This window comes from Condylura cristata, unplaced genomic scaffold (assembly GCF_000260355.1).
Source record: "Condylura cristata isolate star-nosed mole 26May11 unplaced genomic scaffold, ConCri1.0 scaffold00023, whole genome shotgun sequence".
Taxonomy (NCBI): Eukaryota; Metazoa; Chordata; class Mammalia; order Eulipotyphla; family Talpidae; genus Condylura; species Condylura cristata.
This window is the reverse complement of record NW_004567124.1, coordinates 9,588,209-9,604,235: the sequence shown is the minus strand read 5'-3', so window position 1 is coordinate 9,604,235 and position 16,027 is coordinate 9,588,209. Positions and strand designations below refer to the sequence as shown.

General features: G+C 32.9%; 1 protein-coding gene across 1 annotated transcript in view; it reads right to left on the bottom strand.

Moving 5' to 3' along the window:
• VPS13C (vacuolar protein sorting 13 homolog C (S. cerevisiae)) overlaps positions 1–16,027 on the bottom strand; it is a 138,625-nt gene that overhangs the window by 5,041 nt on the left and 117,557 nt on the right. The window contains 11 exon segments of the mRNA XM_012728680.1: positions 569–730; positions 1,195–1,270; positions 2,438–2,551; positions 3,483–3,564; positions 5,017–5,156; positions 7,251–7,364; positions 7,476–7,587; positions 8,163–8,232; positions 8,361–8,442; positions 9,642–9,782; positions 11,104–11,245. Coding sequence (XP_012584134.1) covers positions 569–730; positions 1,195–1,270; positions 2,438–2,551; positions 3,483–3,564; positions 5,017–5,156; positions 7,251–7,364; positions 7,476–7,587; positions 8,163–8,232; positions 8,361–8,442; positions 9,642–9,782; positions 11,104–11,245 — 1,235 coding nt within the window.

Sequence of the window (16,027 nt, the reverse complement as noted above, 5' to 3'; positions counted from 1 at the left end):
TGCTGTGCTTTAACCCGCTGCGCCACCAGGGAGGGCCTAATGTTACTTTTTAAAAGGAGACTTAAAAGTTCTTAAATTATGTATATGGAAATTATATATTGCCTGTATAATTAAACAGTGTGTATATATATGACCTGTATAAAGTACTAAAAAGTAGTAAAAGGCAGTTTATAACACTTTACTTCTACACCTCCATCCTATAAAAATATCAGTTGATAACTTGAAGCACTCCTCCCACTAGGTACCATCATTTACCATATGTCTTCTACCTTCTCCCTTTACATTAATTCAAACTTATAATCATCATAGAATTTTCAATCCAATACAAGAGCAAAACAAAATCTGGGATTTGCAGATCAGTAATAATAAGAAAGGACAACAAAAAAGTAAAACAGAAAAGACTGTAATTTATCATTACTGTTATTTTGACAAATCTTTACCCACAAGTAGCATTCTAAGTTACAAATAACCAATATAGAATAGAGAGAGAGAGAACATACAGAATAATATATTCTAAAGTGTATTAAAATGTTGAAGGTTTCCTGAAGAGTCAGCAAGGGACTTACACGCAGGAAGCCCTTCCCTCCTCTAGCTAGGCTGTCTCCAAAATCTTTAGGCTGTCGACCCATCTCTTCTCTTCTTTTTTGCTGATATTCCTTGTCCATTGTAATTGCTGCCAAACCTTTTCCGACAGAACCAGTGATTCTAGATACAACTCCTGCTGCACCACCTGTAAAAAGGCCCAGGAAAGTAAGTCATATTGTTTCCCTAAAAACCATTACCACAATAAACACTACATGACTGTTCTAAACTACCAGGTGATTAAAATTTTGAGTCATACATGAAAGTGCAGAAATTTATTTTTCCCATTTTTCAATTATCAAAGAAAGAACAGAACTATTTAAAATATTTTAATACTGAAAAATAAATCTAAAAATATTCAAAAATTATTTTAATACTACAGAACATGTCAATGTTATTTTTCACTTAAGGATAAGGGAGCATGTCTTTTAAAAGGGGTTATTAGAAAAATGATCTCTTTTATTAAGCATAACTGTTTTACACAATGTGTTTTATAACTAATATATATTATAGTACTATCTCTATAACATATATAAAACTACATTTAGTATAGACATTATATACTATATATGCACATGCATAGAGATATATACACAAATATATGATACTCACCTACTGTGTGTCCAAAGAGACTTCTTACCCCAATCACTAAACCCTCAGCAAATTCTTCAGGGCCTTGAACAGCACCCTGACAAAAATCATTTGATAATTAAAATTGAAATAAGAATTTTAATCTAGTGTTTAAGAGTTTCCAAGAATATACAGAATCTATGATTCATAAACATGGTGATGATGAGTTAAGAAGACAAAGAGCTTTTCAACCTTTAACCCAAACAGTGGTGGAACATCTAATGTAATGGAAGATACTTTAAACCCGTACGATCTCAGCAAATCCTTTAAGGTGACAAAAACTGAATAGTGTCAATTACAAACTTAAGTTGGTCTCCCAGTACCAATTTTACCTCATTGGTAAGACTAAGCCACATTGCTCCAGCTCTCTCCCATTTATTTTTTCTGCCTGATCATTATTAGATCTTTCCTGCTTTGCATTCCTGGATCCTTTAAATGGAGGTGAGCAGATTAGAGGAGAGCTTAAACATGAAACAAAGCCAGTATATTTTTAAAAGTTTTATTTAATTATTCATACAGAACTGGAGCACAGGCCAGAGATGCAGGGGTGGTGAGAGGATTCACCAGAGACAGAGTGTGGAGCAGAACAGGCAGATCAATGAAGTACACGGCAGTGCTGTGTCCTAACCCGTTACGCCATCAAGGAGGGCCCCAAAGCCAGATTTTAAAGCCTCGTTAGTTCTTTCCATAGTGTGAGACAGTCTTGAAAGTATCTTTATCTACTACTCTTTCTTAAAATTTTACCAAGCTGTGCAAAATGTGGGCATGTTTTGCACCCAAATACTAAAAATCCTCAATTCTAAAACCCTCAATTCTTTAATGTCACCACTCGTACGTTCATATTTTTTTATTTGAATGTTATCCAGTTCCAAGATAGAATACAAATTAAATGTTATTTTATTTTTTTAAAGATTTATGCACCCAGAACTGGGGTATAGGCCAAAGGTTCAGGGCAATGAGAGGCTTCACCAAAGACAGAGTGGGGAGCAGAACAGACAGATCGACCAAAATAAACTGCTGAGGGGGGCAGCGGGCAAGACAGGAGAGGTGTACCTCGTCATGTGGATCACCTCCCTGGCAGGGAATTGAGCTCACATTGAAATGGCTGTGGCTCACTTGCAGTGCTGCGCCCTAACCGTGGAGCCACCAGGAAGGGCCCTAAATGTTATTTTAAAAACCAGAACATTCATTCATCTATGCCTGTACTTAAAATAAAAATCCATACCTGGAAGGGTTCATAGAATAAAGCTTCAACTCCTTCAGAGAGGCCTCTAATTAATCCAAATGGGTTTCCAAGCACATCTAAGCCCAGTACAAGGACATACATCTGTTTTAAGAACTAAAGGGAAAAGCATTAAGTCTTTACAAACTGTTATAAAGATGATACAACAAAAAAAAGGGGTACTGCTTAATGATGTCATTAAAGGAAAGTTATGGATAGTAACTACCACTATGTCTATTAATTGATCTTTCACTATGAGCCAGGCGTTATTCACGTACTTACACGGGATTTTCAAATTGAACAGAACTAGGTTTGAGGCACATTAAAAACTGCCACTAAGAAGTTATGTGACTTTAAACAAGTCACTTAGCCTGTATAAACCTAAGTCTTCTAAACAATGGCAAGGGTGTTCCACTGATCCTGCGTGGTTGAGTATGTATATTAAATAAATACATAATTCAGAAATTTTTAATTCTTTATTACTAGGCTATTATTATTACTATGGAGCTATCTGGGGGAATAATTAATGCCAAAAGAGAAAACAAATAAAAATATATCCTTACTTAAATTTATAACACCCATAAAACATACCTCAGGAGAAGGACCTTCTACAGTGGAGGTCCATGGGACAGCACTGCTACTCTGAGGCCCTGACAAGGATTAGGCTTCTGTGCATAAAACTCAAACCACAATGTAGATGAAGCATGAGGAGTAGCCTGGCCCAGAATTTCTCTCGAAATGCTACTAAACTACACTTGGAAGCCAATGTCATTGAAGAAATAAGTATAATGACTCCTAAATTGTGATTTCTTCCCCATGTCATTAATTTATAATTGCAAAAGAAAAAAAGAAATTGATGGAAACTTATGAAGGTGTAAAGGGGGAACAGAACTAAAGAAATGGAAATTAACCATTCAAGAAAAGTAATAGGCAATGAGATTAAGAATTGAATTAAAGAAGGTAAACATTATTGTACACTGTATATTCCACAAATATTTTTTTCTGCTATCTTATGAAATCCCTTATGCAGTACTATATAGGCAGTTACCTGTTCGCTGTAATGTGTAATAACACTCCACATGAGTTGATCTCTATTGTAAAATTGATACCGAATTTCATAATAAGCAAGTCTAGGAGAAAGAAAGATTCAAAGGTATGAAGATTACATTTGGGAAAAAAAGATATAAAATTTCTTAATTTTTAATGCACAACTAGATTTTCATATCTACCACATATAATTTATGTTTGTGATTGTAACACTATAGTAACAAAATTAATATGAAAGTAGTTTCTCATAAATATACAGAGTAAAAAGATTTTAAAAAATCAACCTTAATCCCTCCACATAGATATAAATATACAGAAATAAATCCCCTTCCACTCATTTAAATACTAAAAAAAGTACCTCTCTAGTACTAGTGGTGCACCTATTTTGAAATCATTAGTGATTTGTTTTAATTTGTATATATACTTACACATACCATAATGCTAAACATTTCAAATATTGACGAGCAACTGTAGCTTCCCTTTTAAAAATTATTTTATTATTATCCTCTTACAATTATGACATTAAAAATCTTTGGATTTTTCTTATCGATATAAGAGTATTATCGCTGCTACCTCATACTTGTCCCATTTCCCCAGTTCTTTGATTTTTTTTTTAAAGATTTATTTACTTATGCATACAGACATGGGGGACAGGCCAGAGATGCAGGGGCAGTGAGAGGCTTCACCAGAGACAGAGTGGAGAGCGGAACAGGTCGACTGACAAAGTACACTACTGAGGGGAGCAGCGGGCGGGTCGAGAGGTCTGCTGTGCCATGTGGGTCACCTCCTGGGTAGGCGGGTTTCAAACTCATGAGGACGTGGCTTTAGCTTCTTAGTGCTGTGCTTTAACCCGCTGTGCCTTAACCTGCTGTGCCACCAGGGAGGGCCCAGTTTTTTGATTTTTAACTAATTTTGTTCTGAAGTGTTTAATTTTATGTATTGTATTTTCCATTAGAATTCCCCCCATTGCTTTTAAATTTAGAAATTTGATGAAAATTAACTATTTTCTCTTAAACTTTTCTTTCTGAATTTTATATTTAATCATTCAATTCGTATGAAAACTGATAGTATACAAGTAAGGGGAAATGCTACAACTAAATTTCTCTCCCCAAGGAACTTATTTGTAGTAGACCACTGTTGACTATTCAAGTGAATATTTATTGAAGCTATAGGTCTCTGATACCATAAATTTTCTCACATAAATATAGCCAAGAGTTATATATACTCTGCCATAGATTATTGCTACATACACTTAAATATAATTGTGTTTTAAAACATGGTAAATTTTTAATATACTATGGAAATCAGTTTTATTCTAAATTTATGTGCTATTTTGCCAATAATATATATTTTAAATGCAACTCTCTATCATATCTTTATGAGTAAAACAAGCAGAACTAAAAAGCCTACTTAGAACTTTTCCAAACTTTTCAAATGTAAATAGTAAGAACTATCCTTTCTAAGCTAACATTCTAGTATGAGATAATTAATATCCAAAAACATAACATTGGTACAAGAGTTAAAATAATTCTTACTTAAATATGAGGTCATCTACATCAGTCAGAGTAGCACCTATGCTTTTCAATAGTAGGTTGACAGAATGAAGTGCAATCATTTCCTGTTTTTCTTTGTCAGACTCTTCACCTCCAGAACCCAAAGAAAGGCTCAAATGCAACTAGAAGAAAAATAATGTTCAATAAATAAGTTTTTAAAAAAGTATATAAATATAGGAACCAGTCCTCCAGATACAAATTTTCTGTTTCTCTCAGAATCCTAAAGAAAGCTTTGTTACTATACAGAATTAACACACTCATATCTAGTTCTTATATCTATTTTTTATAAAATGTAAATGGAGGGGAAGTGCACTGGAATATGGTTATGGCACACAGGTTAATTGGTGGTGGGAAGCCCATGGGAATTACAACTAAGATGGAAAAAGGAACAAAATGATGTAAAAATAAACTATTATATTATTTTTAAAGAAGTAAATTAGACTGCTCCAAAAGAAAGTTAAAATTTTATTCAAAGTGCATCAACAGTGTTTATATTCATTATGTTGGGGAACAAAACACTTAACTAAAATAGCATAACAAATTGAAATGATATTTGAAGTTATTAGTTTAATGATAATTAAATACATTTTAAGTAATTTAATAAACTTTATTAAAGAGTAAAATTAGGGAGAAAAATATATGTACTGACACACAGTAGTCTACTAGTCAAATAAAGGATAATCATATTAGTCCAATTAAGGTAAATAGCTTATTGTGAAAATTAGCAATAACAATTACGATATAATTTGAACAATAATAACAAGTAACAACAATATGATAATTAAAGCAACAACAGCAAGTTCCTAAATAAATTTTTTAAAGATTAATGAGGTTTTGGCTTTCACACACCCCTTCAACTCATTACCGAAACATGAGACTTTCAACTTCATTTTAGCTGCTTCTACTTTGTATAGAAGCAATAGGCATAGGCCAAAAGACAGTGGCAAAAGATAATCTGACATATGTATGTAAAGTAGATGACTTCTCCTTCCTAATTTTCTAGGTATTTTACTCAACCAATATAGAACTCAATAGAGTGAACTCTGAGTAAAATCAGGAAAAGCCTCATTGTTGGTTTTTTTTTTTTGATACTGACTTCTGACCATTTGCAGAGTCAGAGTGCTGGGATCAGAAAAGCTAAGCTTAGGTAGGCAAATACCTACCCTCTCCTTAGGACAGTCATCACAGAATAAGAAAATAACTGATTCTTGATCTTCATGGTGCAACTTCATGGCACAATTATATCACTGTGCCTGAAGACATATGTAGGTAATAGTCTTTAATGCCCCTGTTAAATTATAACCTCCATGAAGTTACTTTGTATCTCTTACTGCATCTTTGACAGTAGTAATTCAGTATTACTTACTGAAGGTATTGTTCAATCTCATAAGTAATTGATTTCCATGTAACAATGAAAAATAAATTGTGTTTATACACCACATAAAATATTATCAATTTTACCCTAACACTAATACATGAATTTAAAATAATAAGTGCATTTTATAAATTCACTCGTTTAGCTTTTGGATTGGTGAATACAATTGAAAATAATGTGCTGTAAACAGTTTTTGAGAATGTAATGGATCATCAATATTTTAAAGAGTTACTTAATTATAAATCTGGCCCATTACACAAGTTTAGGGTATTACGGTTGACAGCATCTGTGAGTTTACTAAGCAGTCACCTTCCCCCATAAAAGCTAAAAAGAACAACAAAAGGAGAAAATGAAATGGGTTCATAAAGTACAAAATCAGGCAAGTGAAAGGTATCCAATTTTCCACTCCCTTAGTCACAATCAGATTTTGGAAGGGTGAAAAACAGCACATCAACAGTGTAATACTACTTCAGCGTTTTCACATTCTGGTTAGGACACCCATTATAGCTTTCTGTTTAAACACTGATAGTAGTTACAAAGTGCAACCAAAACATTAAACGTTGGTGAGCACTTCTTTGCTTAATTAAGAAATGCTTTTGTCAGCTTCTCCCTTGAATAAAGGGGTTATTAATTCAAGACTAGAGAAACTGCTCTGGTGGTTTCTCTGTGAGAATTATGGTCGTACATATGTTAGAATTGTCTTTATTATTTCAATTAATCAAACAAAATTCCCGCCAAATATCTGATGTAACAAATTAAAATTAATGATTATATATACAGACCATCTAAAGTCCTACGCAATTCTGAATTTTTTTCTATTAAAATAGTAATTACAACAAACCTTAACAGGAGAAATATGAAAATGTTCAAAGAAACTAAGAATTGACATATCAGTCATTGAAGTCTCCATTAGTTCTGTGTTTAGAGCATCAATATCTTGCTGGATTAACTTTGTCTGAAAAAAATTAAATCAAGAAATTTATATTTTAATTTCTTTCTCTGTTACAATTAAAATGATTAATTTAATTTTTAATTTAAAAATTTCCCAAGAAATAAAAATTGTTACCCGTTTTTTTTCAGCTTCAGGGTCAGTTGTTGGGGTAAACAATACAATAATAGCACCTAGAAATCCTTGATCAACTTTTAAAGCCATTTCCTGAATGAGGACCATAAAATACCTAGGAAAAACATTTTATAAAGATGAAAAAGGGTATCTATCAAACCTTATAATTTTCAATGTTAAAACTCTGATTATGGTCAAAAGTTACAGTAATCTCTTAGTCCTTCATTTCTGAAGGACAGATATTATATTAACAAGACCAAGGTCTACTTAGAACAAGAATTTTTCATTAGAGTTAAGGTTTCACTAGAGTAATCGTGCTGTATTAACACTTAGCATTTAAAGTCCCAAATCCTACACCTACAGTTCACAGAATTCACAAACACAACCAGATGATGTAGCATGTATTACACAATTTATAAAGTCCATAGTACTTACTTTAAAGAACACGTCTCATAAATACATATATTTTATAATTCAGTATAAATGAAGTTACAAAGGAGAGAATGTGATAAAAACATATAAAGGCTTATTAAAGAAAGTTGCAAGAAAGAAGATTACTTGAAAAAAGTAGACTAGTATGTTTTGGTGGAAAATAAGTTTATATATGTCATTTTCAAAAGAGTACAATTTATTTTCAATGTACATACTCATTTTAAATTCCTTTAGCTAAGTAGGGGAGAATCTACTTACTTAAACTGTAGGACTTTACTATACTCATTAAATCTTGTGATGACACTCACATCAATGAAAGGTTTGGGTTCTAGGTGAAGAAAACAAATATTATCAATGCTTTATACTAGTTCAACACAAAGTACTTAACTTTAGAAATAATATATATCACAACCTAATCTTTGTTGGGTTTTGTTTTTTGCTTTTTTTTTCTTTTACCTGAATCCAAAGCAATAGATTTTGGAGGGGCCACTGGATGAAATACAACAGGGAACATTGTACCTGGTAACTGATTATCAACCTGGGAAAAAAGAAAATGAACTCAGCAGAATTTAAAATAATTAAATTTAGAAATATCAGTTTCAGAGACAATATTATAGAAGATATGGCTAATTTCATCATAATTAAGTGTATGTAGTACTACTAGATGTTTTACCTTAAATCTAAAATTGTTACATATCTCATCAAGGGGTTTTATATAAAGGAACATAGAAAATCCTCATTGCACAGCATGAATGCCATTAATAGAAATATTTCTACCTATAGGTCATCAGCGATTCAACTCTTTGTAAATAAAATGTTAGTGGATTAGATATGAAATTAGAGGAGAAGTAGAAAGTAGAGAAAATGTCATAAATAGTATTTCACAGCTAAAAGAAAAGTAAGGAAATAAGAAGGGAGCAAGCAGTCAAAATAACCTCCAATTACAAGTTCATTCTTATGTAGAATAATAAAAGAAATCTAATGTGGGGGAGTCCATGATAAATTCAAAGGAATTTTTTTTAAAAAAGATTTTTATTTCATTTATGCATACAAGAGCTGTTAGGGGGACAAGGGTGAGAAAGAGGATTCACCAAAGACAAAGTGGGGATAGAACAGGTAGACTGATGAAATACACTACTGAGGGGAGCAGTGGGCAAGACAGGAGTGAGTTGTCTGTCTGCCTGTGCCATGTGGGTCAGCTCCCTGGTTAGGGATCCAACTCATGCTGCAGTGGATGTCAATAGCTTCATAGTGCTGAGACGTAAGCTCTTGCACCAGCAGGGAGGTCCTTAAAGGGATGCTTTAAAATAACAATTTCAGTACAAGCAAACAGTCTCATTGTTTAATTAGCAAAATCAAATGGTCTCAATTATCAGACGATCTTTGAACTTCGATGGTCAATATGTTAAATTCACAGATAGTTAGGAAAAAGGAAATAAATATACAAACAAAAGGAAAGATACCAATTATAATGTATACTTAATCATACATGAAAAGAGAAAACTTTCATCTTTAAAATTCCCAAGATGGAAGGGTGCACTGGACTGTGGTGATGGCACACGGGTGAATTGGTGGTGGGAAGCCCATGGGGATTACAATCAAGATGGAAAAATGTACAAAATGAAGAATGATGTTAAAAAATAAAGATATATAAAAATAAATTAATTAAATTAAATTTTAAAAAAAGATTCCCAAGATGATTAAATATATCTACGGAATTCAGGATGACACTGTTACCTGAAGCCAATACAACCTGGCCCTCAAACTTCTCTGGTGTGGAGACTGCTTAAATTCAATTTGAATTCCTGATAAAAAATCTCGTTTTATAGGGCACTGAATAGGGAGGCGCATTTCCATTGGAACTTTATCAAAATTGACCTGGAAGAAATCATATGTGTTTGTGAAGTTCTTATACTAGTAATATGGCTACTCCATTTTAAATATTCATTTAAATTGAAAAGAAAATGTTTCTTAAACTTTACTACACCAAAAAAAGCTACCTTCAGGTAATTTAGATTAATTAGGTAATTGAAGATTTTTGAAGCAAAATGATCACTTCTCCAACAAAGTCATAAAGAAAATAATTAAGGAATTCTGCAATTATATAAACTGCTTAAAGAAAGTATGTTATCTTCATATTTTCTAGAAACCTCAATAGTAATGAATAATTTTACATAATTTACATAATTAATTCTTAAGCTTTGTTTTAACAAAACTGAACAATGAATAGTTAATAACCTCTGACATTAGTTAATAATGTCTGACATTAACTATACAGTTCTTTTTATGTTTGAGCACGGCCAACATTTATGAGGAAGAGGGTAAAGAACATATCTGATAAACAAAGCAAAGAGTAAACAAAACTGTTATGATGGAACCAAAGTGCACTAGTAATTGCAAGTCGGATTTCAGTTATCATCTTATAGCAATTTTAATTTCAACACTGTAAGATTTCATATAGATTACATCTTCATTTGTAGACATCTACCCATGTTTAATAATCATTCACATTTAATGAATTTAATTGAGCAATTTTCTTGTTTTTTCATCATTAAAATATATAACCTTACATAGCCTTATTTAGCAACATGTGTTGGTATCATTTAAAATATAAAAGATTCAATCTTAATTTCTCAAAAATATATTGAAAACAGAATCCATGAAATGATACCCTTACAAATAGAAGAAATTAAAAATATAGAAGAGAAACATTTTAAGCATGTTTCAGAGAATATAACTTAATATAATACTTCAATTGAAAGTGTAGTAATATTAGTCATACCAGTCTTACTGAAGAATTGATTTTTTTTAAAAAAAGACTTATTTATGCATATAGAATTGGGGTGCTGGCCAGAGGTACAGGGGTTGTGAGAGGATTCACCGGCAACAGAATGGAGAGCAGAACAAGAAGATTGACAAAGTACACTGCTGAGGGTAGCAGCGGGCGGGTCATGAGAGGTGTGCTACCCCATGTGGGTCACCTCTGGGGCTGGGGATCAAACTAGCACTGAAGATGCCACAGCACACTTGCAGTGCTGCACTTTAACCCACTGCACCACCGGGAAGGGGGAAAGGCCCAGAATTGATTTTTTAATAAGTTTTCTGTACAGTTTTACTTAAGCACTAAAGTTTTAGTGATTCACCATTCCCACCACCAACAAAATGCCTATAGAAAAGTCAATGAAGAATTAGTGCATACCTCAAAATTACTGTCTAGTTTAATCCAGCCACGGTCTTTTGAAACTTGATGTTTCTTATAGAATTGTTCCAATAAAATAATCTGCTTTTGACTGAAAGGTTTCCATTTCTGTTTTGGTTTCATCTCCCAAACAACACCAGAACTATAATAATTCATAAAGAAATTAAATTAAGAATACATGTTTAGGTTTGTGTAATTGTCATACAATTCCAAGTTACTGCACCAGTTAAACTCCTATGAATTTACACAAGATAATTTTAAACACCAAAAATACACCTGTTTTTGTTAGATTACACACAGTTGATTTGAACACTTTCCACATAATATTTATGACAAATAATATTCAATACATTGAAATAACATAGGCTTTAAACATTAAATTATACTTTCTGAATTTGCCCAACTAAGTCTTTTTCTGCTCCTCACTTATTTTACCCATCAATTTTAACAGATTTTAAAAGATTCTACTTCAGGTTATACTGAATTAGCATTGCTTCAACTGATTTTAAAATACACTATGTAGTTCTATGCAGACTATTCATGGAGGCTAATTCTTCAGTAATTTCAAACTCAGCATTGGCTTCTCAAATATACAACTACTGAGCAGTACTGGTAACATCTGTTGACTCATCAAGAGCAAAGGAAAAACAAAATCATTTGCCTTGTTCTTAATCAATGATTGAATGTTGTTCTGAATGTCCTCAATTCTTCAACTGTTCTCCCTAAAAGGCTAATTAATGGTCTTAAGTTAATTTTCTCTAGACACATTTCTTTAGCTGCTATAATCAGATATGATTCAATTAACTCACCCCTGGTAAAAGGTTTTCCTTCTTTGACTAATAAATGATTGACTCAGAAACTAACTTTGATAGCAACCCTACTTTAGAGTTCCTGTTTTTATGAAGAAATTCTGCTGTGATGAGCTATTTTATCCTAAGTTTTCCAATATTTCTGGTCACTGCTTTACTGTGAGTTGGGCATACTGTGACACATGCTTAGTTTAGGAATACTAACATATACTGTATTATTTTAGCTAAGATGAAATATCATTATAAAAAAATGCATTGACATTTCATGTGACAATTTTTCCTTATCAGAAAGACATTCAAAGTTTTCTTCTTGTTTTAACATTATGAGTACACAATAGTAATAAGAATAAAGTTATAGTGCAAAGATATGTGCAGTACTTAAACCCTTAAGTTACAACTATGTAATTAGATTTGTTGTACATTGAAGAGCAGCTGTCAACATTATGAAAAAATAAGTGAGGCTATGTTTTAATAAAATTTACTTAGGGGCAACAAACATTGAATTTGTATAATTTTCCGTTTTGTTTCCACAAAACATCTTTCATTAACAATTTATAAATGTAAAATATTTTATGGACCAAGGGTAGCACCAAAACAGGAAGCAAGCTACATTTGACTCAAGGATCATACCATGTTAACCCCTGATTAGAGAATACTGTTTGCATTGTAATACAATGCAAGTTCATGTCATTCTACTCTACACAGCTTCTTGATATTAGCCAGCAGCATTATTTACAAAGTTCTCACTATGAAAGTAACGAACAAATTTCTATTACAAATTATGATTCCAACACCAATTCATAATAAAAAGTCTTGGTGGCCCTCCCTGGTGGCGCAGCGGGTTAAAGCACAGCACTGAGAATCTAAAGCCGCTTCCGCATGAGTTCGATTCCTGCCTGCCCCGGAGGTGACCACATGGTGTGGCAGACCTCTCCTGACCCGCCCGCTGCTCCCCTCAGCAGTGTACTTCGTTGATCTGCCTGTTCTGCTCCCGACTCTGTCTCTGGTGAAGCCTCTCGCCGCCCCTGAGCCTCTGGTCTGTACCCCAGTTCTGTATGCACAAATAAATAAATCTAAAAAAAAAATTATTCTTAAAAAAAAAAAAAAAAGTCTTGGCAAAACAAGGAGAGGAATTTCCTCAACTTGATAAAGAACATCTTAATAAAAAAAACAACTCATAGTCAATATCATACTTAATGATATTGAAGAACAGAATGCTTTCTCACTAAGATAAGAAACAAAGTTGTCCACACTGACAACTCCTATGCAACATTACAGAAAAAAAAAAAATTTAGATACTACAGTAGGACAAGAAAATAAAAGGTACACAGGAAAGAAAAAATAAAACGGTCTTTGTTCTCAGATGGCTTAAGTGTTTATGCATAAAATCCCAAAGAGTCAACCAAGAAACTTCCATAACCAAAAAGTTTCAAGATACAGGTTAACATAAAAAGGTCCATTCCTTTCTTACATGAGCAACTGACAATGGGAATTTGAAAATAAAACCACAATAACATTTATATTAGTACCAAAGAAATGACATTCTTAGGTATAAGAAATTTGTACAAAGCCTACATGTGGAAAACTGTAAGTCTGAGGAAAGGTATTAAACATATTATATGAATAGAAACATCTCTGTACAGGATTATAAAGCCTCAACATTGTCATGATAGCAGTCCTTCCCAATCAAACTCATGACTTTCATTTTGTGGATACTGACAAATTGATTCTATATTCTATATAGAAAGATGAAAAACTCAAAAAGTCACCACAATATTGAAAGAGAAAGGAGAATGTTAGAGAACTTATAATATGGGATTTCATGATTACTATAAAAGCACAGAAACTAAAATAGTGCAGTATAGGGGGTAGAATAAACACCTAAGTAGAACAGAACTGAAAGTCTTGAAGTAGATCCAAGAAATATATTCAACTTATTTTTAAAAAAGCATAAAAGCAATTCAGTGGGGAAAAGGATAGTCGTTTCAACAAATGGTGATGGAGGGCCTCCCTGGGAGCACAGGATTTAAAGAGACAGTGCTATTAAGCTATCCCCAACTATTGCAACATGGGTTTGATCCCCCCACTGAAGAGCTAATCCACATAGTGCAGCAAACTTCTCCTGTTTTGCCTGCTGCTCCCTCCTCTCAGCAGTGTATTTCAATTGATCTGCCTGCTTTGTTCCCCACTCTCTCTGGGGATGAGCCTTCTCATCCCTTGCACTTCTGGCCTACACCCCAGTCCTTATATGCATAAATAAATAAATCTTTTTTATTAAAAAAAAAAAAAGGGTGAGGGAACAACCGACCATTCACTTGAAGAAAAAAAATGGATCATGATGAATAACAGCTTGTTTCTTTCACCAAAATTAATCCAAAATTTATTACAGACCTGAATATCAAATGTAAAACTAAGAAACTCATACAAGATAATATAGGAGAAAATCTAAGTGACTCTAGGCTTGACAATGACTTTTTAAAGATACAACATCAAAAATACAGCCCTAGGGAAAAAAAGCTGATGTTGAACTTCATTAAAGATCTCTGTTCTGGAAAGGATACTGTTCAAAGAAGGAAATAATAAGCTATAAATTGGGAGAAAATATTTGCAAAAGACATGTGGTAAGTGACTGCCATCCAAAATTAAAAAGAATTCTTGAAATTCAACAATGAGAGAAGGAACAAGCAAAAAATAAGAGAAATAGCTGAAGACTCATAAAGAATACATCCAGATGACAAATAGACATATGAAAAAATATTCAGTATTATACATATAACTGGGGAGAGAAGTTAAAGCAACAATGAGATACCACCAACACATACTAGAATGGGCAAAATATAGTACATCAATGCCAATGCAGACAACCATGTGGAGTGACTCACATTTATTCATAATGGGAATGCAAAATGAAGCTACCACTGTGAAAGAAAATTTGTCAGCTTTTTACAAAACCAAGCATACACTTATATCCAGCAATCACCCTCCCTTGATATTTACCCAACACTCTTATCTATACAAAGCTCTTATCTATACAAAATCCTGTACATGAATGTTCACAGCAACTTTATTCATAATTGCAAAGCATGGAAGAAACCAAGAGGTCCTCAGTGGGTGAATAGATAAACAATAGTATGTCCTGTGATGAATTATCTACTCAAAAATGAAAAAAAAAATTACGATCAAGTATTAAAACTGGTATAAGAAACATTTAAAAATATTTCCCAGTCAAAAAAGCCTATTTGAAAAGACCACATACTGTACAATTCTAATGACAATGACATTCTCCAAAAGGCTAATTTTGGATAAAGTAAAAAAATTAGTAGTTTCCAAGGGGTCAGGAAGGAAAGGACATATTAATAGGTAGGCCATAAGAGATTTTTAGGGTAGTGAAGCTATTCTGTATGATATTATAATGGTAAACACATGTCATTTTATTTAAGAGTAAAAACCTAGAGAATTAACACCACAAAGAGCCAACTCTAATACAAACAATAAAGTTTAGGTTGTTCTATTGTTTCAGCATTAATTCATCAATAGTAACAAGCATACCACACAATTTCAAGATGCTAATAAGGGAAAATAGGGGAAACTTGGGGAGTGATTTGGAACTTTGTATTTTATAGTTAATTTTGCTTTACAACTAAAACTGTTCAAATACAAGTCTATTTTCTTTTAAAGATTTATTTATTTTTGTATCCAGAACTGGAGTAGAGGCCAGAGGTGCAGGGGTGGTGAGAGGATTCACCAGAGACAGAGTGGGGAGCAGAACAGGCCGACTGTCGAAGTACACTGCACTCATGCTGAAGTGGCTTTGGCTTCTCAGTGCTATGCTTTAACCTGCTGCACCACCAGGGAGGGCCTGACAGATCTATTTTTTAAAATCACATATTTAATGGACTTATTTTTCCTCAGCACACATCCTTATTAAACATATAGTATATAGTATGTAAGAAAAAAATTAAGTTCTTCTAAATAAATTTTTATCTGTAATAAAAGGGCTAATTTGATAAAACATGATAGTACATATAATATTAAAGTAAAAAGTGATATTAAAAGAAAATTAGGTTTATATGATTAAAAATAACTTTGATACTTAGTTTAAAAAATACTGTATA